The 23,495-nt window shown below is 48.5% G+C and overlaps 1 protein-coding gene across 1 annotated transcript; it reads left to right on the top strand.

Annotated features, from left to right (window-relative positions):
* The first annotated feature begins 760 nt into the window (after nucleotides 1-760).
* Nucleotides 761-21,485, top strand: HRK (harakiri, BCL2 interacting protein). The gene is made up of 2 exons (XM_040251633.1): nucleotides 761-1,092; nucleotides 20,170-21,485. The coding sequence occupies exon 1, from the start codon at nucleotides 761-763 to the stop codon at nucleotides 1,034-1,036; it is 276 nt and encodes a 91-aa protein (XP_040107567.1). The 3' UTR covers nucleotides 1,037-1,092; nucleotides 20,170-21,485.
* The last annotated feature ends 2,010 nt before the right edge of the window (nucleotides 21,486-23,495 follow it).

Raw genomic sequence — 23,495 nt, forward strand, 5'->3', positions numbered from 1 at the left:
CAATCCCAGCCCTCCCAAGGTTTCCAGCGGCCCTGGGGGCGCTTTAGGGTCCCGCGGCGTATCTCTGATAGGGGTGGGGGTGGGGGTTGTCGGATGTGTTTGTATCCGCAGCCTACAGGTGCGGAGTCAGACCCCAAAGTAGGCAAGCTGGGTTGAATCTGGCCCTCTCAGGAGATTCTGAACCGACCCACCTCTCCCGTTCAAAACAACAGCTTCGGAACATTTTTTTTTTTTTTAACGCAGCCGAATTCGGCATCAGCTTCATCCAAATGGGCAAACAAGCCTGTGCCCATCGCTAAATTGGAATCGGAGCTTAATTCGGGAAAAAGAGAAGGAGAAAACCTCCCCCGGCGCTCCATGCTTCCTTGAGGGTCTCCTGCGACCCATCCAGCCCGAGACCCCAGCGGTGCTTTCAGGCGTCCCAGCGCCCCGCGCTCCTCCTCTCCCAAGCCATGCGTCCCCTCGCGGCCGGCGCAGTTAGGGTTAAAAGTTACCTCTCGGTTTCTTCTGCCTGCAGCCCCCCCCCACCCTCGGGGCCGGATGATGTAACCCCCCTCCCCGCGCCCTCCCCGCCCCCCTCCACCATGTGACACTTTAATTAATAATAGCGCCGTCAGCACAACAAACGCACAGCACAAGGAGAAACTTGGTGTCCAGGGGAGGCCCCCGGCGACTGGAGCGCGGCGGAGGCAGGCGCGGAGGCCGGAGGGAGAGGAGGCGAGGGGCGACCGGACGCGGGGAGGGAGCGAGGCGAGCGGTCATGTGCCCGTGCCCCCTGCACCGCGGCCGTGGGCCCCCGGCCGTGTGCGCCTGCAGCGCCGGCCGTCTGGGTCTGCGCTCGTCCGCCGCGCAGCTCACGGCCGCCCGGCTCAAGGCGCTCGGCGACGAGCTGCACCAGCGCACCATGTGGCGGCGCCGCGCGCGGAGCCGGAGGGCGCCGGCTCCCGGCGCGCTCCCTACCTACTGGCCCTGGCTGTGCGCGGCCGCGCAGGTGGCGGCGCTGGCGGCCTGGCTGCTCGGCAGGCGGAACTTGTAGGAACGCGGGGCTTCTTGGTGGGGCCGGAGCCGAGACCCAGCCGGAGCGAGCAACAGGTACGCGAGCTAGCGCCAGGGCGCGGCGGCTGGGGGCTGGAGACGTGAGGCTGGCTTGGGAGCCGGAGAGCCGCAAGTTTGCGGCTTCCCGTCTTCTCTGCTCCATTCTCTCGCAGGGATCTTCTTCCCCTTCTTAGACAGTCCCCCTCTCTCCTTCCACGTACCAGGTCCACCGTTCTGTCTCCAACTCCTCTTAAGCGCACTCTGCCACTCCCTCCATCGAGGGGCTTTGGGAGGACTTTAGCCTCCGTAAGTCCCACCAACCCTTCAAGCAAACACACAGTGCAAGTAAAAAAGTGTGCTTGCTCAGAGAACAGAGTTACAAGCCACGCCAAAGAATTATCTATCGCGGTTTCAAGACGAGTCCTCAGTCCTCTTCCTGCGGCCTGCCGTTCCTAAGAGCCACCGTCTCCATCACCTCCGCCCCAAACCCTGTTCTCCTTCAGTGTCCCTTCTCCAGTTTCTGTAGCCCATCCTCCGGTGCCCGGACCGCATCTCGCGACTTCCTCCCCCTCCAGGTTTCAGCCCGGCTCCCTCTTTCTCCCTAAAACTTTGCACTTTTCCTCCGCTCTGCCAACTTCTCTCCTTCTCCAGTGAGGTGTACCATCCAAGGAGCTCGGCCTCCTCGTCACCAAACGGAGGGAGTTGAGATGAAGGCGATGTCCCCAAATGAGCGGGAATCTGAGGCTCTTAGGGAAACTCCAGGGGGAAGGCCTTAATGAAAGAGCATTCATTGAGCTCTTTCTGGATGCTAGGCCTTGTAGTTGAAGGGAATGTTTGAGAGCCTGCGGTATGCTAGGCACTGGATGGTGATGGGTAGTAAGTAGTGAGCGCCTAGCATGTTTGGTACCAGTGGAAGAAAGGTACTGGGCATCTACTGTGCGCTAAGTCCTTGGGTTGGGGAATTGCTGGGCACCAGCTGTGTGCCTGGCACTGTGCTAGGCACTTGAAGGGAGAGAGCAGGTCAGGACTGTCTTTTCAGGTTCTGGAATAGAGAGGTGAGCTGCAGAGAATGGGGGTGGAGAGAATCAGGCTGAGCCCACCACAGGTGGGTCTAGGGCCGGAAAGTGAGAAAGCCAACCCCGAAGTCACGGCCCGCAGACGCCCAGCGCTCGGGTCGCGGCCGAGCCCCGCGGTGCGCCAACACCCTGGGAAGCTGGCGCGGCGCCTGCAGGGAGAGGCGGCAGCCGGAGCGTGGGGGGTGGCAACGCTCGGGGAGCTGCGGGGGTGCGCGGGGTGTGAGCCGGGAGCGCGGGTGACAGATGTCGCGTGGGCCGGCGCAGCCCCGGTGCTGGCTAAAAGAAGGGCGCGCTTCGGGGCGCCCTCTGCACGGCTTTCGGAGGTCCCATTCGCTTCTCCCTCTCGCGAGAGACAAGGGGCTACCCTCGGCTGCAAGGGACCGGGCGGAGGCTGCCGGATCCTGGGGGCAGGAAAAAAAATTTTGGATGGGGCACGGGGAGGCCGGGCAGAAAAAGGAGCCAAGAAAGAGACGCGAAGCCCAAAGTGTGTAATTTAGGGAAAGGCGGAAAGAAGGTGGGAGAGGAGGCAGAGACCAAAAAAAAAAAAAAAAAAAAAAACGGCGGCGAGACGAGGAAAGTCGAAGAAGCTGGAGAAAAAAAAGGGGGACTTCCTGGAGAACAAGACAGTGGGAACGTGGATGAGAAAGATGGGAAGCGAGAGGAACCCAGTGGAAATGGGGAGGAAGGTTAGGACATCGTTTCCACCAGTCTTGGGGTCCGGGCGAGGTTCGAGAAGCGCTCCAGTCTCAGGATTGGACGGTGCGGGATGCTGGGCGTCCCATTCCCCGGGACCGAGGGCGCTCAGCCAGAGCCCGACTGTGTGTTCACTTCGGGGCCGGGGGGTGCTCCGGGGTCCTCAGGAGAAGGCTGCCGCCGGGGAGGTGCCCGAGACCTCCGCGAGGGCGCGCGGGGCGGACGGAGCGCGCCGCTCTGGGCTCGGGCGCGCGGGAGGACCCTTGCCGCCCGGAAGGGGGACTGGGAGGAGTTTGGGAGGAGTTTCGCTGGGGTGGTGTCGGCTAAGCGTCGTCTCCGCGGGGTTGATTTCCCCCTCCTCACCCTGTTTCTGCCGCAGAGTCTCTTGCTGCGTCCCGACTCCAGGCCAGCTCCTCAGCACATCCCTGGGTTCTCCTCCCGCCTGTGCGGCCCTGCCGGGCGTCCCCAGCAGTCACACCCTTCTAGGGTCCTTTCTCCTTGGGTACCCTGACCCTAGGATGCCTGGAACCCTCTCAGATCGCCTACAGAATGGTAGAGTGTATACCACTACCATCCCGGGGTTCGCTGCGCTGGGTCTTCTAGGCGTGGCTCCCATACCAAGGACTTGGCTTCTCTCCCTGCTGTCCACCACTCGGGCCTTTCTTGTGCTTTTGGCTTAACTGGGGGAAACCCATCTTTGGTCTGGTAAGTTAGGAAGAAGTGAAAGGAAATCCCCTGGGGAAAGTCAGTTTTTTGAGTTCTGTGTGTGGTCCTCTCTACATTTCCTACCCTGGAGGAGAAATGGAAACGCTCACAGGGTACCTTAGGGGTTTCAGGGAGGCCTGAATCCGCCATCCACGGCAGACCATTCTCTTAGGTATTAAAGGCAAGCTTAGCTATATGTAGGACAGCAGTTTCAACAAAGTGGTCTGGAGCTTCTACTGCGAGCCACCAATACTTTTCTCAGAAGTCATCATTAAACAAAGAGCCAACCTCCCCTCCAAGACTCAGTTTTCCCATATGTAATGTGGGGACAATAACAGTACTTAAATGCATAGGTACTGTCAAGAGGGTAAAATGAGGTCATATACAGAAAGCTCTAAAACAGCGCCTTGTGCATCAAGAAGGGATTGTGCATTTCATACCTGTGTTTGACTATGATTGTGCATTTAATACCTTTTTTCCTGAAAGTAGACAACATTTTGCCATTGTCCTTGCTGGTGGTTCCACACTATTTCTGCTTGGCATTTTGGGGAATCGGGGCCACATAGGCCAGGATAGTATATTGGTGAAGAGCATGGGTTTAGGGATCAGATGAAAACTGGATTTAAGTCCCAGCCCAAGAACTTTCTGGCAGTGTGACCTTGGGTAAGAACCACAACTTCTCTGAGCCTTTATCTGTAAACCTCAGCTGTATCTGTCAGGATTGCTGGGAGGTCAATAAGAGGTCATCCATTTCAAATGCCCAGTGCAGTGCTTGACACTTATTTCAATCCTTAGAGGATGCTATAAAATGGTTAATGTCATTCTTATTGTTTCAAAGGGGAAACTGAGGCAGAGAAAATCCACCTGAGTTGTCTTGAAGGATCAGGGGCAAAGTCAGAACTCACATTGGAGGGTCTGTCTTTGGGGACCTGCACCTAGCTGCCCCTCAGATGATTTGAGGGGTGCAGGGGAGGAGAAGATAGTGAGCAGCAAGCAGAGGGGGTGGTGAGCCTCAAATTCCTGCACTAGAGAGATTCCCTTTTTGAGAGAGCCTCGGGGGAGTGGGCAAGGGAGAGGCTCCCTGGAGGCTGGGGAGGCCCGGAGGAGAATGGGTGTGTTTTAACCAGTCACTGCTCGAAAGATACAGGAGAGGGAACAAAAGATGCTTTATGGTAAGCGCTGGCTGGCGGAGGCGTGCTAGGGAGAAGTGCGTGCCGTGGGAGGGGGAGGGGAGGGGAAGAGAAGGAGGAGGATTCTGGCAGGGGGAGGGGGCTCGGGGAGGACAGAATCTTGCCTTAGGACTAAGGAGAAGTGGAGAAAGGGGGACTCTGCGCGCCCAAGAGGCGACGTGGTCAGCGGCAAGGAAGATAATGGGCCAGCAGGAGCCGGCTTTAATGAATTAATGACAGTCTGGCCTGCCCGCCAGACATGCTAACTGGTTCTTGGCAGGTACTTTGGGGATTAAGTGGTTAAACCTGGAGGCGCATCCCTCAGGCTTCCCTCTCAGCCTGCTGCACCCCTGCCAGAATGACTTTTAGAGCTTGAAAGCCTCGGCAGGGAGAGGAAAAGGAGGGAACAGAAGGGGTGGAGACAGCTGTTGGGGAGGACCACCCCCAACCCCTAGGAAGGGGCCAGATGTGTGGGACTGTGGCAGCCCTCCTGCCACATGGTCCCTGTCTGGAGTCACTCGCTTGCCTGCTGAGAGGCCAGGACACAAGTGACTGAGCTGTGGATGTAAACACAGCCACACCCGGGATAATTAAATACACCCCCAGATGTGGGCTGGGTGGATTTGGCAACCGCACCTCTGTGCTGGGAGTAGGGAGGATGCAGAATAGAGGGCCTCGGTTTCCCTACTGGTCATCACTCTTGTGTGGTAGGATTTCACCGGAGCAAGGAGCTGCCCCACACTGCCCCTAGCTCATGGCAACTTGCTTGTGGCATAGTAGATACAAAATAACTATGACGAACACAGTACATGAGTCATTCAAAAACTGTGTCAGATGAGTATCACTGTTTCCCAAATTAAGCTTTTTCCACTCATTCACCTATTAATTCTTGAGTTCCTGCTGTGTGCAGGGCATGATGGACACAGAAGGACCAAGACATTAGAAGCCCCTGCCTCTCATGGAGCCTACATTTTAGGGGAAGAGTACAGATGATCAATCACTAAAGACTGTTCCGGTTACAACTGCTGTGTAACCAATGACTCCAAAACTTAGTGGCTTCAAATGACTATTTGAGGGCCCTCCCAGGTGGTCCAGTGGTTAAGAATTTGCCTTACAATGCCTGGGATGCAGGTTCAATCCCTGGTCTGGGAAGATCCCACATGCCAGAGAAACTAAACCTGAGCACCACAACTAGAGAGTCCGTGTGCTGCAATGAAAGAGCCTACACAACGCAATTAAGACCCCGTGTTCTGCAACTATGACTCGACACAGCCAAATAAATCTTTAAATAAATACTCTAAACTATTATATATTTAATTGATATTTAAATATTATATATTTAAATTGATAATACTATATATTTAAATAAATGTTTAAATATTAAATATTTAAATAAACATTAAAAAAAAACCCACAACGATTTGATTAGGCTCAAACATTCTAAGGGTCAGAAATCCAAACAAGGCATAGCAAGGGTGACTTGTGTCTGCTCCAGGTTGACTGGGGGACTGGAGTCGTGGGAGGGGGATCTTCATTTATATAAAGGTCTGGCTGTTGAAGCTGGCTGTCGGCTGGGACTGCCAATCAGAGCATTTATACTCAGTCTCCTCTTGTGGCCTGGGCTTCCGCACAGCACGGCAGCCTCATGATAGACAGATTCTGACCTGGTGTCTTAGAACTCCAAAGGCAGACGTCTCAGAGGGCCAAATGGAAGCTGCTTTGTCTTTTTTGACCCAGCTTCAGAAATCATTTTGGTCAAAGGACTTCCCTGGTGGTCCAATGGCTAACACTCCTCACTTCCAGGGCATGGGGCCCGGATTCGATCCCTGGTCAGGCAACTAGATCCTGCATGCCTCAACTAAGACCCTACACAGCCAAATAAATATTTTAAAAAGAAAGAAATCACTTTGGTCAAAAGCAAGTCACAAGTCAGCCTAGACTTAGAGGAGAGTGGAATTAGATCCCACCCCATGGGTGGCAAGGTTGTAGAATAGCAAATAGGAGAGAAGATATTGTGGCCATCTTTGGATTATGCAGTCTAAACACAGAATTTCAGAAAGTGCTGTGGGCTCTGAAGGTAACACACAAAGATAATGTACAGGCAGGCCTCAGAGATACTGTGGTTTGGCTCCAGACCACTGCAATAAGGCAGGTCATGAATTTTTTTGGTTTCCCCATGCATGTAAGAGTTACATTTACATTACACTGTAGTCTATTAAGTGTGCAGTAGGGTGATGTCTTTAAAAACAACGTATACACCTCAATTAAAAAATACTTTATTGCTAAAAAATGCTGCTGACCATCATTTGAGCCTTCTATAAGTCATAATGTTTTTGAAATAATCGCATCAAAGATCACGGATCACAGATCCCCATAACAAATATAATAATGATGAAAGAGTTTGAAATATTGCAAGAATTACCCAAATGTGACACAGAGTCATGAAGTGAGCAAATACTGTTGGAAAAATTGCATCAATAGACTTGCTCAAGGTGGGGATGCCACAGACCTTCCATTTGTAAAAAACAAAAACAACTGTGACTACTCTGAGGTATGCCTGTCGTAGCAGAAGCCTGGTGCATTCCTACCTGCAATGGACGGTGATGGCCGCTCAAGGGGAGACCAGGGGAGTGACTTGAGTGATGAGGAGTCAGCCATGTGGGTGTCTGGAAGAAAGGTGTTCTGGGGAGGTGACATTCTGCACTGTATGTTTGAGGAAGAGAAAAGTGAGCAGTGGGCTAAGACCACGTGAACTAGGGGGAGAGAAAGTCAGATGGAAGACGGGCTAGCTCAGGCCGTGGTAGAGAGGGTGCGTGTTGCTGTAAAGCGAGTGACACGTGCCGACAGCACAGGAAGGGGTGCTTTATAAGTGGAGATTAGACGTGGTGCAAGGGACAGAACTGGGCTTCCTGGCAGCTCAGTGGTAAAGAATCTGCCTTCCAGTGCAGGAGACCTGGGTTTGATCCCTGGGTCGGGAAGATCCCCTGGAGAAGGAAATGGCAACACACTCCAGTATTCTTGCCTGGGAAATTCTATCAGAGGAGCCTGGTGGGCTGCAGTCCGTGGGATTGCAAAGAGCAGCTGAGCCCACACACAGACATCAATAGTGTGTGTATGTCAATCCCAATCGTCCAATTCATCCCAGTCTGCCCTTTCCCCTTGGATATCTATACATTTGTTCTCTACATCTGTGTTTCTATTTCTGCCTTGTAAATGAGATGGTCTATGCTAATTTTCTCAGATTCCTCATTTATGCAGTAATATATGATGTTTGTTTTTCTCTTTCTGACTTCATGCTATATGACAGTCTCTAGGTCCAGCCATGTCTCTTACCAATGACCCAATTTCTTTCCCTTTTATGGTTGAGTAATATTCCCTTGTGTATATGTACATATACATGTATATGTATACACATGTGTATACACACGCGTATATGTACATATACATGTATGCATACATATATATGTATATATCTATATAAACCACATCTTCTTTATCCATTCCTCTGTTGATGAATATTTAGGTTGTTTAAGGTCTGAGAGATTCTGGTCCCTGTACCGGCTCTCTGATGACCAACCCTCAGTGCCCTTAGAGACTGTGGATACAGGCTGGATTTCCATCACCTGAGAACTTTCACCATTCAATTCCGTATTGTCTTCCCTCCCTCCTTCCTGCCCTAAACTAGTACCCCTGCTATTGGGTGGGGATCTCTGTTTTAGGCCAGGTCAGTGAGATGTGACCTTCCAGTAGCACTGTACACCAGGAAAACAGAAGGCTCCTTTACCTGCCCTGTGGAGAGAAAATTGACTACTCCACAGAGTATCGCCATGTCTAAACTTTTGCTCCACAGGCCGCGGGCTTGGGCAAGATGGAATTAAATAGCTTTGGGAAACTTTATATTGGAGAAGGCAATGGCAACCCACTCCAGTGTTCTTGCCTGGAGAATCCCAGGGATGAGGGAGCCTGGTGGGCTGCCGTCTATGGGGTCGTGCAGAGTCAGACACGACTGAAGCGACTTAGCAGCAGCAGCAGCAGCAGCAGGGAAACTTTATATCATAAAGTTTATTACCTTTTTAGAAAAGAAAATAGCTTTTTTCTTGATTATGAAAAGTATTACAAGCTCATTATCAAATACTTGGAAAATACTGAATAAAAGAAGATTTTAGTCGATTGTTTTTTATCTCACTACCCATTGTTAAGATTTTGATAGATTTCTTTCCATTAAAAAAAAAAATGCACTGAGGGGACTTCCCTGGCCATCCAATGATCAAGTTCCCATGCTTCCACTGCAAGGGGCATGCGTTTGACCCCTGGTTTGGGAACTAAGATCCCACATGTTACATGGTGTGGCTGAAAAAAAATGCGCTGAGAAGTAGTTTAACAAATGGAATCCCTGTAAATACATTTTCTGTAATCTGACTTTGTCATTATATCATGGACATTTCTCCATGTGTTATGGTATTTTCCGTGACACACTTCTTGGAGGTTACTTAGGATTTCTCTGTTTGGCTCTTCCATCATCTGCCTTCTCACTCGGCTATCATTGGAGGTTTGGATTGTTTACACTTGTGATACAGAACGCCCTTGGGTGTCATTCTTCGGGTACATCACAGAGATTTTCTAAGGAACTTTGGTATCAAAAATGTATGTAAACATTCTTTTATTATAAACGATGTCTAAAGAGTATAAAATCTTGTGGGTTCTAGATAAACTCTGCCATTTGTTCCCATTTTTCATTTATGTCACCGGCCACTATCCATAATGTGGTTATTGCTTGACTCTGGAGCTGGCTGTTGCCATCCTCAGCTAAATCTGTGTTGTGTTTTTATGGAATATTCTCTGTAGACCACACCTCTAGCCATTGTTGGAGTGCGTAAGTGCGATGACTGCTGGCAAGCCCATCCCAGCTTCAGGAAAAGGCTCCAAGTCATGGCAGCGTCACTAAGTTTGAAGGACTTCTCTGCCTGCCTGGCTGTACTTGTCATTATGGCACCATGTTCTTGGATTTGGAGTCTGTGAATGGCAGCTCCTGAGGTGTGGGACCGGGTCTGTGAGCCAGGCTCACTGCCTGCAGTTCAGTTCAGTTCAGTTCAGTCGCTCAGTCGTGTCCGACTCTTTGCGACCCCATGAATCGCAGCACGCCAGGCCTCGCTGTCCATCACCAACTCCCGGAGTTCACTCAGACTCATGTCCATTGAGTCCATGATGCCATCCAGCCATCTCATCCTCGGTCGTCCCCTTCTCTTCCTGCCCTCAATCTCTCCCAGCATCAGAGTCTTTTCCAATGAGTCAACTCTTCGCGTGAGGTGTCCAAAGTACTGGAGCTTCAGCTTTAGCATCATTCCTTCCAAAGAAATCCCAGGGCTGATCTCCTTCAGAATGGACTGGTTGGATCTCCTTGCAGTCCAAGGGACTCTCAAGAGTCTTCTCCAACACCACAGTTCAAACGCATCAATTCTTCGGCGCTCAGCCTTCTTCACAGTCCAACTCTCACATCCATACATGACCACAGGAAAAACCATAGCCTTGACTAGGCGGACCTTAGTCGGCAAAGTAATGTCTCTGCTTTTGAATATACTATCTAGGTTGGTCATAACTTTTCTTCCAAGGAGTAAGCGTCTTTTAGTTTCATGGCTGCAGTCACCATCTGCAGTGATTTTGGAGCCCCCAAAAATAAAGTCTGACACTGTTTCCACTGTTTCCCCATCTATTTCCCATGAAGTGATGGGACCAGATGCCATGATCTTTGTTTTCTGAATGTTGAGCTTTAAGCCAACTTTTTCACTGTCCTCTTTCACTTTCATCAAGAGGCTCTTTAGCTCCTCTTCACTTTCACTGCCTGCAGTGCATCAGTATACATAGTTTCATCGTTCCCTTCCCAAAAGCGCCACTGCCCTGCCTAGGAATGATCAGCACCTTTGCTTGCCTAATAAAGTTGAATTCCTTACTGTGGCATCTGGATATTCTTGGATTTGGCACATGGTACTTAATAAATACTGCAGGATGCTAACATCCTGATAGCGGGGAATCTTAGACAAAGTGATTTTGGAGGGGTCTTCTGAGGGTGGGAATTTGCCGGGGGCCATGAGATAGATTTAAGAAGAGGTACCATTTTCATAGGTTTCCAAGGTGGTGCTAGTGATAAAGAACCCCCCTGCCAGTGCAGGAGACATAAGAGACATGGGTTCGATCCCTGGGTTGGGAAGATCCCCTGGAAGAAGGCATGGCAACCCACTCCAGTATTCTTGCCTGGAGAATCTCCACGGACAGAGGAGCTTGGCGGGCTACAGTCCATTCGGTCACAGAGTTGGACACAACTAAAGCGATTTAGCAATCAGCACACACCATTTTCAAAGACAGCCCAGATTGAAAATGTTTTAGCCTGTTAGCGCATTGTGGAGCCTCACTCTTGATTCAGAAAATTGAACTGCTGGTAACTGTTTATCTAACTCACCCAGATTTTTTGCCAGTGTAGGACAGCTTGGTGGAAAGTGACATGAACTTTCAAGTCAGGCTGACTCTCAGGTCAGGTCCTAATCTGCCATTTCCCACTTGTGTGATCGTAGGCATGCCTCTCTACCTTCTGAGCAGTATAATGCGTGTCACTGATGTTCAGAAAATGGTAGAAAATGGTAAATGATAGTGCAGGATATATGTTCTTGTTTGGTGTAAATTTCAGTCCATGGAGCTCTTAAGGGACTTCTCTGAGCCTTCTGCACAAAGGAGTTGCCAATTCTGCCTCCTCAACCCTGTGGATCACCAACAGCCTTCTTAAGTCACTGCACCAGGGCAGGGGGAACCTCCAGACCACCACTCCCCAACTGTCCTAGGGGACAGGACTCCCTATGGTTCTGGGGGACACTAGCCCTGGGGTCCCCAGGGGACCCCAATTCATCACTTATCCCAGCGCCTGGCATGGTGACTGGTACAGAGTAAGCATTCACTAACTACTGAATGGATGGATGGATGAGTAAATGAGTGAATGAGTTGGGGAGAGGCCTAGAAAATTTGGGACCCCCCCCAGAAATGAGACATACAATTGGCTGATTCATACTCCTTTATTCCTCTCCCCCACTTCAGAGAGAAATCATAGCTCTGATCTGAGTCTCAAGAAATCTAGGACCCCAAGAGATCACTGTTCTAGAAGCATAGCCAGAGCTAGACAGGGCTTTGGAAACCACCAAACCCACTCCTCACGTTATAGATGATGAAGCCGAGGCTCAGAGAGCTTCTGAGGGTTAAAAGGAGGTGGGCTTACATGCCAGCTGTCCTTGTCTAAGAATACCTTCGTGTCTAGGCAAAGATGGTGGTTTCCTGGCTGAAACTGGCCTTCTGTTGAGTTTTATTTGACTTGCATGCTTTCTCCCCAACACTTACAAACCAGGCACTTTCATATAGAAGCCCACATTTTCAGTTTTTTCTTGAAAAAATGGAAAGATCTGACAACACCAAGTCCCATGTGGCAGTGAGAGGCTGCAGATGAGCATCAGAAACCTCTTTAGATGGGACACAAACTCTCCAATGACTGTGGCCCCTGCTGCACTGGATCTGATGCGTTTAAATTGACAACCTCTGATTTTGGACACCACCCCACCAGAGGTCCCTTGATGCATAGACACACCCACACATGCGTCCTATTTTAAATAAATGAGATCATTCTGGTCCTGCTGTTTGTAATCTGCTTTTTCCCCAATAAAAAATAGGTTGCTGAGATGTTCCCATGTCAACAGAGGTTTTCATCATCTCTTTTTATGGCTGCATGGTGTTCTGTTGCTTGGATGGACCACGATTTCCTTATTTGGTCATTTCCCCAGGGATATTTACACTGTTGCCATTTTCTGATAGTTCATAAGTGAGGTTTGGTAAACATTCTTGTTTGAACAACTTTGCAAAAAAAAGTGAAGTTCCTAGAGGTGAAGTTGTTGGGTGAAAAAACGAGCATGTGAGAACGTGATACGCGTGGTGAGATTGCTGTAAGAAGGATCTGCCCGTTTGATCTGGCGTCAGTTCTGTGCTCTGCTACTCTCCGCCTCCCCAGCTTCTCAGTGCTTACCCTTCTGGACATCGAGTGAACTTGGTATTCAAGGCCCACCTGCCAGAACTTCATAGTGGGTGGGCTCTCTCCACAGACTTTATGTGATCAGTAACTATTCACTGGACTTCCCTGGTGGTCCAGTGCTTAAGAATCCGCGTGCCAGTGCAAGAGACACAGCTTCAAATCCCTGGTCCAGGAAGATTCCATACGCCGAGGGGCAACTAACCCCGAGCACTGCAACTCCTGAGCCTGTGCTCTAGAGCCTGTGCTATGCAATAAGAGAAGCTGCCGCAATGAGAAACCCGTGCACCACAACAAAGAATAGCCCCCACTCGCCACAACTGGAGAAAATCCTGCATGGCAACGAAGACCCAGCACAGGCAAAAAATAAATACAGCAATTAATTAAAAAACACTATTCGCTGATAGAATTGATAACTATTCACAGATAACAGGGGCAGCAGACAGATAGGCAGAGAGAAGCAAACACTTCTTCTAAGAGCTGCCAAATAAATGGCCACTTCCTTTCTCGTACACCCTAAACCTAGCCTTCTGCTCTGTTAGTCCCCTCTCCTCAGAGCCCAGTGTTCCTAACTGGCCAGCATGAGCTACACGGGTGGAGATTTAAATGATAACAAGGACCAGAGCATCTTCCCTCTAGGAGGATTCCACTTGAAGAACTTTGTACCCATGATTCTTAGACATTAGGACCTACCACTGGTACCATTTGAACCCCATGGTCAAAATAAACTTGTTGAAACCAAAGATGAAAGAGTGGGTGCTAAGGACTATTGTAAAGAACAGGGAACTCTACTCAATACTCTGTAATGACTCATATGGGTATAGGGTCTAAAAAAGAGTGGATATAGGTACATGTATAACTGATTAAAAAGCAGAGCATCACAGCAAAACATCACTGTGCTGACAAAGGTCCATAGATGGACAGAGGAGCCTGGCAGGCCACAGTCCATGGATCTCAAGATTTGGACACGACTTAGCAATTAAACCACCACCACCATGGTTTTTCCAGGAGTCATGTATGGATGTGAGAGTTGGATCATAAAGAAGGCTGAGTGCTGAATAATTGATGCTTTTGAACTGTGGTGCTGGAGAAGACTCTTGAGATTCCCTTGGACTACAAGGAGATCCAACCAGTCCATCCTAAAGGAAATCAACCCTGAATATTCATTGGAAGGACTGATGCTGAAGCTGAAGCTCCAATACTTTGGCCACCTGAGGTGAAGAGCCAATTCACTGGAAAAGACCCTGACGCTGGAAAAGATTGAGAACAGGAGGAGAAGGGGGCAACAGAGGATGAGATGGTTGGAGAGCATCACCAACTCAATGGACATGAGACTGAACAAGCTCCAGGAGACAGTGAAAGACAGGGAAGCCTGGTGTGCTGCGGTCCACGGGGATCACAGAGAGTCAGACACGACTTAACGACTGAAAAACAACAATAATAACTGATTCACTTTGCTGTACAGCAGAAACTAACACAACATTGCAAGTCAACTATACTCCAGTAAAAATCAGTTTTAAAGATTAAAAAAAAATCCCCAAAGATGGAAAAGTTGGGAAGTTACTACCATTATTCATGTGCTCAGTTAGCCACTGTCACTCAACAGGTTGAATTGAGCACCTACTGTGTGCCGGGCATGCTGCTGGGCTCTGAGGAAACAGGATGGATCAAGGGAGAGACTCGGTGTGTACATGCACAGAAGGTGTCCTGGGTGGCTCGGGGGTGGAGGTGAAGGCGGCTTTCAGTTTATTTGTATATCCTTCTCTGCTACTTGGAACTTCGGCTGGATGGCATCACTGACTCGATGCATGTGAGTCTGAGTGAACTCTGGGAGTTGGTGATGGACAGGGAGGCCTGGCGTGCTGCGATTCATGGGGTCGCAAAGAGTCGGACACAACTGAGTGACTGAACTGAACTGAACTTACCACATATGCAAACAGAAAGAACAAAAAAGTGTTTTGTTTTTTTTTTAATTTAAAACTGGGACCCCTTAGGAGGGAACCCAAGAGTCCTAACTCTTCTCTGATGTAGGGAAAAGGGCGTGAGACTTCTGTCCGATCTAACGCTGCATGGGGACTCACAGCTCCCTGCCTGCCGTATCTCAGCCCAGGCAGGTGGGGTCTCCAGGCTTCCTGTCCCCACCTCCACCCCAGCCCCGCCCCTCCACTCTGTGCGTGCAAAGTGGAAACAGGGACATTGAAAAACAGAAGTTTCATGAATCTCCCCAGTTGTGAGCTTCGGTTGTGAGTCACATTTGAGAAAATGCTTTATGAGCCAAGTTTGAGGAAGAATATCCCAGGGGCAGGACAACTGGGCTCATAGGGGGAGGTGGATTTTATGTTTTTAAACTAATTTTAAATTGTATAATGACTCCTTGCTCCTTGCAAAAAAAAAAAAAGAAAAAAAGAAAAGTGACATAAACAATATGGAAGTACAGTATATAGAGAACTGTAGTGTTCTTTTACTCAGCCCCTAAAGCTACACCCCTGGTGTAACTTTCAGTCTGGATGTATATTTAACAACAGTAACAATCAGAATAACAAATGCGTCGCTGCTTTCAGTCCTTACATCAACACAATGAGATTCAACATACTGCCCCACTCCTTTTCCATATAAGGAAACTGAGGCCCAGAGAGGTTAATAACTGGCCCAGAGTCACACAGCTTTTAAGTGTCTGAATCAGGATTCCAACTCAGGCGTCAAGCTCCAGAGACTGGGCTCTTAACCATTAGACTCTTTTGCCTTTCTGCAATACTTTTTATATGGATATATACATAGGTATAAATGTCTATGTATACACATATACAAATACACATATTCATTAAAAGAAAGAAAAAGACCTGGGCTATTTGCTCTTTTCAGTTAAAAATCATAGCCAACTTTCTATCTCAATACATTAAAATTTTTTTTAATTTTGTATTGGGGTATGGCCAATTAACAATGCTGTGATAGTTTCAGGTGAACAGTGAAAGGACTCATCCATACATGTATCAGTGAGAAGACTCAGCCATACATATTCATGTACCCATTCTCCCCCAAATCCCCTCTCATCCAGGCTGCCACATAACACTGAGCAGAGTTCCCTGTGCTATACAGTACATGCTTGTTATCCATTGTGATCCCTTTTAAATATAGCAGTGTGTACATATCCATCCCAAACTCAACTGTTCCTTCCCTCCATCCTTCCTTCATCTCCTGGCAACCACAAGTTCGTTCTCTAAGCCTGTGAGTCTGTTTCTGTTTTGTAAGTAAGTTCATTTGTATCATTTCTTTTTACATTCCACAAATGAGGGATGTCATATGATAATTCTCCTCCTCTGTCTATCTAATTTAGATTTACCTCTTTCTAATTTCCATGAGGCTTGTTAATCCAGTCTCCTGTCAGTAAACACAAAGGGGACTTCCCTGATGGTCCCGTCGTTAAATCCGCCCGTCGATGCAGGGGACACCATTTTGATCCCTGGACCAGGAACTAAGATCCTACATGCCTTGGCACAATTAAGCCTGTGCGCTGCAATAAGAGAAGCCACCTCAATGAGAAGCCCACTTGCCACAATGAGAGAAAGCTTGTCTGCAGCAATGAAGACCCAGCACAGCCAAAAAAAATAAACAAAGAAAAATAAACACATGGGTTGTTTCTAAATTCCAGATTTGTAATAAATTGCGAATTTGTTACAAATAAAGCTGGAGGGGACATCCTTATGTACACTTATGTAACTACTTCTGTGGGCTAGTGTAGGGTGTCCAATTTAAAATCCCCTAGAAGTGTACACACAGGCCCACCCACTGATTGTGGGACGTGGTGACGTGGCGATGTGTCCACTGGTTTTTCCATGCAGTGCAGAGAGGTGCTTCTGATGTTCATCCTTCACTGTGGACACCAACCTGTAATCAGGATGCCAACTGGTACAGGAATTTGTCCATTTAGCAGCCCTGGGAGAGCCTTATTGGCTCAATGATTTATAGGTAGGAAAAGTGAAAATCAGTTGCTGGTTCTAGTTTTGCAAGAAAACAATACCGTTTCTTGCCTGCTGCCACCTTTTTTTCCCTTCATCATCTCTACTCAATTCAAGTATCAACACAATCTCAGTTGTCACAACTCTCTGATGCAGTTCCCTGCTCATCAGGGTCTCCTGTTTGAGCCATACCTGTCACTGTCCTTGAGCCTTGCTCAGCCTCTTCCCCACCTAAACCATCTTCCCTTCTTCCAAATATAGGAAAAAAACTTCCCGTGTATTTTCAAGACCCAGATGAAATCCTGCTTCCTCTCTGAAACTTTCCTGGTGATATAACCGCATCCCGATTTCTAGGCTGTAAACACACCTGCAGACAATGGTCTTCTGCAGTCCTGACCTCTGGTATTTCATGTCGTCCCCAGTAAGACTGGAGGCCAGTTGAGGGCAGAAACTGAGCTTTTTCTAGAGCAGGGAACAATGCTTATTAGTAAAAACTCAGCACAATTGATAGCCCACGGTAGGTGCATTCTCTCTTTACTTTCTTTTTAAAAAAAATACTTATTTTTTTATTTGGCTGTGCCAGGTCTTAGCATGTGGGATCTAGTTCCCTGACCGGGGTTTGAACCCAGGCCCTCTGCATTGAGCGTGTGGAGTCCTAGCTGCTGGACCACCAAGGAAGTCCCCCCATCCTTCCTTTTTTGTACTGGTATTTAAGGCAGCATAATTGCCTTAGGCTAATATTGCAGGGTTCCACTGACTTTGGCTCCGCAGATCAGTATGACTAGGCACCAACAAAGTATGATTTTTAGGAGTTACAGAAGCTGGTTTCCATGAACTAAATCAAGCGTGTTTCTCAGTTGAGTTGACAGTGACTCTGAATCTGTATTCCATGAAAACACACAGCGGCTAAATAGAACGCCTTCTGCACTTGTGCCCTGATGAGACAGGAGGGGAACGGGGTTGGGGTGGTGGTTGGCAGGCTGCAGGGATCTTCTTCTACCTGAGCCAGTCAAAAGCAAAAGGTTTGAAGTTGCTGGTTCAGATCCTTGTGACCCTCTGATGCGGATGCATTGGGTTGGCCAAAAAGTTCATGGAAAAACCTGAACCGACTTTTTGGTCATTCGAATAGCTTGTGGGGTCCACATGATTGTGACTCCCCTCTTTCATACAGTTGTATGTCTTGACCAGGGTCCAAGTAAGAGGCAGAGATCACCCCCAAACTGAGTTATCAGAGGAGAGTTTAGTAAAGGTTCGATGGCAACATGTGGGCAGGATTTAGGAAATCTGTGGGGGTGCCTGCAGTCCCATCTCCACCACCACGCCCCCACCCCTCCCTGGCAGACTGGCCTAAAGGTGAGGACAGGAGCCTGGAGCTATGGCAGAGAGCTTCCTGGCAGGCGCTCCGGCCGATCTGTGGCCCTATTTGTGGCCCCATGACTGCCTTCTGAGAACTAGACCCTGCGGGAGGCCATAGGCCCAAGTGAGCCTGTTGGTGCAGTTCGGACAGGTCAAAATCCCAGACTGCTGCCTACCTGAAGGTCATCAAGTGATCATTCTCCTACCCCATGTGGTTTGTAACAGGCACAAGGCAGTTTCCCTACCATCTGCTGTAGAGGAATGTGTGAATTGTTTTTGTCTCCTCTGCTAACTCTCCAGCCTCATCCCTCCCATGGCCCCGTGGCCCAGTCTTCACTTGAGCCTCATCACGCTCCCCGACCTTGTCATGCTATGTCATTCCTCTGGGTCCTGCTTCTTCTCCCTTCCTCCTCCTCCCTCCCTAAAGCCCCCTCCCCCTTCCTCTACTCCCTCTCCCCCTCCTTAGAGCCTTTTAAAGTGCACAAGTTGGGACTTCCCTGGTGGTCCAGTGGCAAAGACTCCGCATTCCCAATGCAGAGGGCCCCGGATTCGATCCCTGGTCAGGGAACTAGATCTTGCATGCTGCAACTAAGATCTGGCACAGCTAAATAAATATATAAATGAGTAAATATTAAAAATAAACTAGCAATCTGGTGGCTCAGACGATAACCTGGTTATCTGGTGGCTCCCTGGGTTGGGAAGATTCCCTGGAGAAGGGAATGGTAACCCACTCCAGTATTCTTGCCTGCAGAATCCCATGGACAGAGGAGTCTGGCAGGCTACAGTCTATGGGGTTGCAAAGAGTCAGACATGACAGCAACCAACACAGACACACAGCAATCTTTTAAAAAATAAAGTGTACCTATCAGTGGTGTTTCGTATATTTCCAGAGTTGTATGGCCATCCCCCCAGTCAAATTTAGAGCATTTTATTTCCCCAGCAGAAGCCCTGGACCCATTAGCATTTACCCCCGCAGCTGTTTACATTTCCTGCCAGCCCTGGGTGACCATGAATCTGCTTTTTGTTTCTATAGATTTTCTTGTTCTAGACATTTCCTATACATGGAATCATACATTTGTCCCTTCCATGTCTGGCTTCTTTCATTAGCATCATGTCTTCAAGGTTGATCTGTACTGTAGTGTGTATCAGTGTTTCTTTCCTCTTTATGGCCAAATAATATTCCACTGTATGGAGATACCCCACTTTATTTATGCATTCATCAGGTGATGGGCATTTGTGTTGTGTCCACTTTGAGCCCATTAATAGATAATGTTGCTCTGGACATTTGTGTACAAGTTTTTCTGTGGATGTATAGCTTCCACCCTGTTGGGTTTGTACTATTTTTTCAGCCCTGCCCAGAATACCTTACCTTAACTTGGCTAATTCACTGGTATCATTCAGTACTCAACAGGGGTCTGTTTGTTTTTTCTCTGAGGACTTTTCTCAGACCCCTCCTCCTCCCTCACAAGCTACCTCTCTTCTGGTCCCTCATAGCCCACGCTTACCCAGATTGCAGGCTCTTCCTATGACACTGTCATAATTGATTTTATCCCATCTTCCCTTTGTTGGCCTCTGAGCCCCTGAAGGGTAAGAACTGTATCACTGGATGTTTAACACCTTAGCCTGTGCTTGGCATGTTCATCAATGAACAAATGGATGGATGGATGGGTGGGTGAGTGGATGGATGGATGGATGGATGAAAGTAGAGACTGTCCTACAAGTCTGCCTTGAAGATGGACCTATGAAATGAATAGATGAAGGTCCTGTTTCCTGACATGGAGGAGCAAAAAAGTAGTGTCTTTACATTGTCTTTTTTAATCACAGAAGATGCCTATGTAAATCCATCTAGGTCTGAAAGCAGAGACAGGTATGTGTGTGTGTACTCACAAATGCATGTTTAGAGAAGGCTGCTACGTGGACAGGGCTTTGTGGGGAGGGGCAGCACCAATACCACCTTTGGGGGCACCTTTCCTCCCAAATCAGAGCTCTGGTATCTAGCAGCTCTCACCCCTCCCCCTCCCTGACACACAGGGCTGGCTGCGCAGCAGTCCAAGGCGCTGACATCATCCCCAGCAGCTGCTGCACGTGGCTACTGACTGAAATACAAATCTTTATTTCTGCAGGTTGGTGAAAACCCTGTGTCCTGGAGAAAGCTGGTTCCTGTTTTCCCAAGGGGGAGCCCAGAGCTTGAAAGGCCACAGTTGGCACTTCGAGAAGGAAGTGGAGAAAAAATACAGCGCCTGGAGCAATAGTAGCAACGAGGAACGGGACTGGGGAAGCCCTCTGGATGTCCAGCTGCAGAAACAAGACAACCCAACACTATTTACATACAGCTCTCTATATATAAAAAAAAAGAAAATATGAATATTACTATTCAGTGCATGCCTTGTCGAGGACGTGGTCCCCTCCCTTTTCTGCACCTTCCGATGTGAACTCTGATGCTCTTTCATGTCTGGGGGCACTGGAAGAGAGATGCTTACTGTGTACCTAGAAAATTTGCAAAGACTGGTGGGAGTTAGCCTCAGAGGCAACCAACTGCCTGGGAAGGGATGCTGGTGGAGGAAGAGGTGAAATGGCAAAAGGCAAAATAGAAAAAAAAAGTGAGGAGGACCTGGGGCCAATGTCGTAGGGGCAGAGCCCGGGGATACCTCCATTTCTGTCTTCACAAATCCTAGCCTCTCTGTCCACCTAGATAGATGGCTAGTCCCGCTGTCACATCAAGACAAAAGGCATTTTTTTTCTCCCGACCAATCTGGTATCTCTGGTGCTTCACTTAAATCTTGCTGGTGCTAAGCGTGTTCTTGCTGGTGCTGCAATGGTGTTCTGTTGCCAGACCTGCAAGGCCAGGGAACGAGAGAGATGTCTATTTTGCTGTTTCGGATTCTCTTTTAAAAGGGATCAGTCACAAAAGTGCCACTTGAGAGTCTTTTCTCTTTCTTTGCGTGGGGATGAATATCCAGAGGTGTTGTGGAGCAAACCTTGGGGTCTAGGAGGGAGGAGGTGGATGCTGATGGCACCGAGTGGCTTGCTGGTCACGAGGTAGAAAGCTGACCTCACATGCGGCTTGTTTGCTGTCTCTTCCACCCCCACAAAAAGTATCCTGGGAGTTCAGTCCACAGCCTCCCCCACACCTCAAGGGGATTTCAGGGCTTAGGTTTTATGGATTAAAGAGCCAAGAAACGGCTAAGTTCTGGTCAAGGGTGATTTATAAGCCAGGGACGTTGGGGGAGGGAGCGGGGTCATTTAAATGAAATGCACCAGCATCTCACTGACTGAAGGTCTGATGTGTTTTGTTTTGTTTTGTTTTTCCTCCAGGATAAGCTACTATTTTCAGAAGTTTCTAGAAGGGCTAAAAAAAAAAATGTGTGCTGGACTGAGACTTGGCTGCAAAGACTCTTCAGGGAGCGATGATTATTTTTTGCTTTCATTAAAAAAAAAATCCAACAACAACAGGTATTATTCCTCTGTGCAGGGTACACCCTACGGGTTTTAAAGCTGAGGTGGTGAGGCACCAGACTGTAGGTCCAGACAGTCATTCTACAAGGCTGGGTTTGCAGGTCACCACTCAGTACCTGTGGACAGCGGGTGTCCTGGACTGTTCTGCAGACACCCTTCCAAGAAGCCAGCAGAGGGATCATCTGTTTTAAGGGCTGAAACAACAGTTCTCTCCCATGGGCTTTGCTGAAAATTACCAGGTCCTTTAGAATGCAGGAGCTTTCAGTGCCTCTGCAAGCTGGGAGCTGTCTCTTTCTTTGAAAAATAAGTAAGTCCATGCCTTATGTTTTCCTAAATAGCCCTTTAAAGAAACGTGCAACCCAGAACTGCTGAAGATGAGGGCAGCTTCCCCTCTCCTCCCGGACAGCTTGGAACTCAGTAGAGCCAAAAGGAAAGCTTGTTTATAGACTATTTGTTTCCCTCGTGGCTGGAGCCCTTCCTGCAGTTCTGTTTACAGGAGATGGGTGTGTAGGCACAGTCGTCAGAGAGCGGCAGGTGACATCCCCACCAAGCCGTGAACTCAGAGAAGGCAAATTCACTAGAATGAAATGAAATACAGCCTCTGCTTTGTCAGTCACTTTCCTAGGCAGACGCTAGACTTTCCAGCTGACCCCATTTTCTGGGGAGGGGGTTTTCATCACCGTAGTTGTACTTGATCACAGCTCTCTGCTGCTTTAAGGCTGCACCTTCAAGACCACAGCGGGGATGTGCTGACCACCTGGACACAGGTTAAAGGTCAGAGAGTCCCCTTTTTCGACCCTGACTAGCTTATGACATTTCCACTGGAAGATACACACTCTAAGCGCTGGGGTTTGGGACAATTTTTATTTCAATGAAGTCACTGCTGAGAGAACTGGGCATCCAGCACCCTCCTGATGGAGCTTTACAGCCAAGTCCCTTGTACATATTCTCTTGTATTGTTAGAAACTGTGTATTTATCTAACCCTGGCTTTTTCTTGCACATCATTAATTTGAGTGCATTTCTCCACTGCCCCGATTTTTGACAAGGGGTTGTTTTTAATGCTTGTTTTTATATGAGATTTGACTTCTTGATGGACATTTGTATTAGGAAATTGAAGCATGATATATATGTATATATTGTCTCCACCGTCTCCCTCGTTGCATTACTTGGATTGCATGAGATAGTGGGGTGGTGGGTTTTTTTTAAAAATATTTCCACAGCATGCAAAGTGCTGGCACCATCCCTCCCTCTCCCCCTTCCCCACCCCCTTGCTTTTCTCTGGCTGCCAAGGAGTCATTGATTTTGATTAGCTTCACTGCAGAGCGTCTGTGAAGAGAGAGGGAGGGAGGGAGGCTTTGAAATAAATTTTAAAAAAGACCTCATATCAGGTTTCAGCAGACAGCAGTGAGAGAGAGTGTGTGTGTGTGTGTGTCTGTGTGTGTGTGTCCGTGCAAAGCAGAGGGAGGCCTCTGAGATCATCGTTTAGGTAGCTTGCTGCATAATGAGGTGAGGAGCAAACAGAAGGGCCTCCTTCTTTCTGGTTGCTCTCAGAAGGCAGGGATCAAGGAGCCACAAGGATTGAATCCTCTTGGGACTTCCACATTCCAGATTAGATCCATTCCCTTCTGGAAGCTTCTCTCCCTTACCCCAACTCCGAGCAGAGAAGATCTCTTCTCCCTTTTTAAAATTTGGGGTTCCCTTTCCTATTCCCTTGGACATAGATACAGCTTGAGTAATAGATTTCTTTGGGGAGCCCTGTGCCTCTCTGGCTGCTGTCCATGGTTCTAGACAGTGCATTTCCTAGAACCCAATTCCCATTTTGTTCCTCTTTCACTGGGATCCTGGAGACTTTTCCCCCACTTCTTCCAGTGGTCTCATTTTAAAGTTCTTTTCTAGTCTGGTGAGGGGAAAAGGGTGATTTGAACAGTACTGTCACAAAACAATGGACCTGTGACAATTCATGTATCTGATTTCATGAACTCCTACCTTTAT

Source organism: Oryx dammah, unplaced genomic scaffold (assembly GCF_014754425.2).
Source record: "Oryx dammah isolate SB20612 unplaced genomic scaffold, SCBI_Odam_1.1 HiC_scaffold_12, whole genome shotgun sequence".
In the NCBI taxonomy this organism is placed as follows: Eukaryota; Metazoa; Chordata; class Mammalia; order Artiodactyla; family Bovidae; genus Oryx; species Oryx dammah.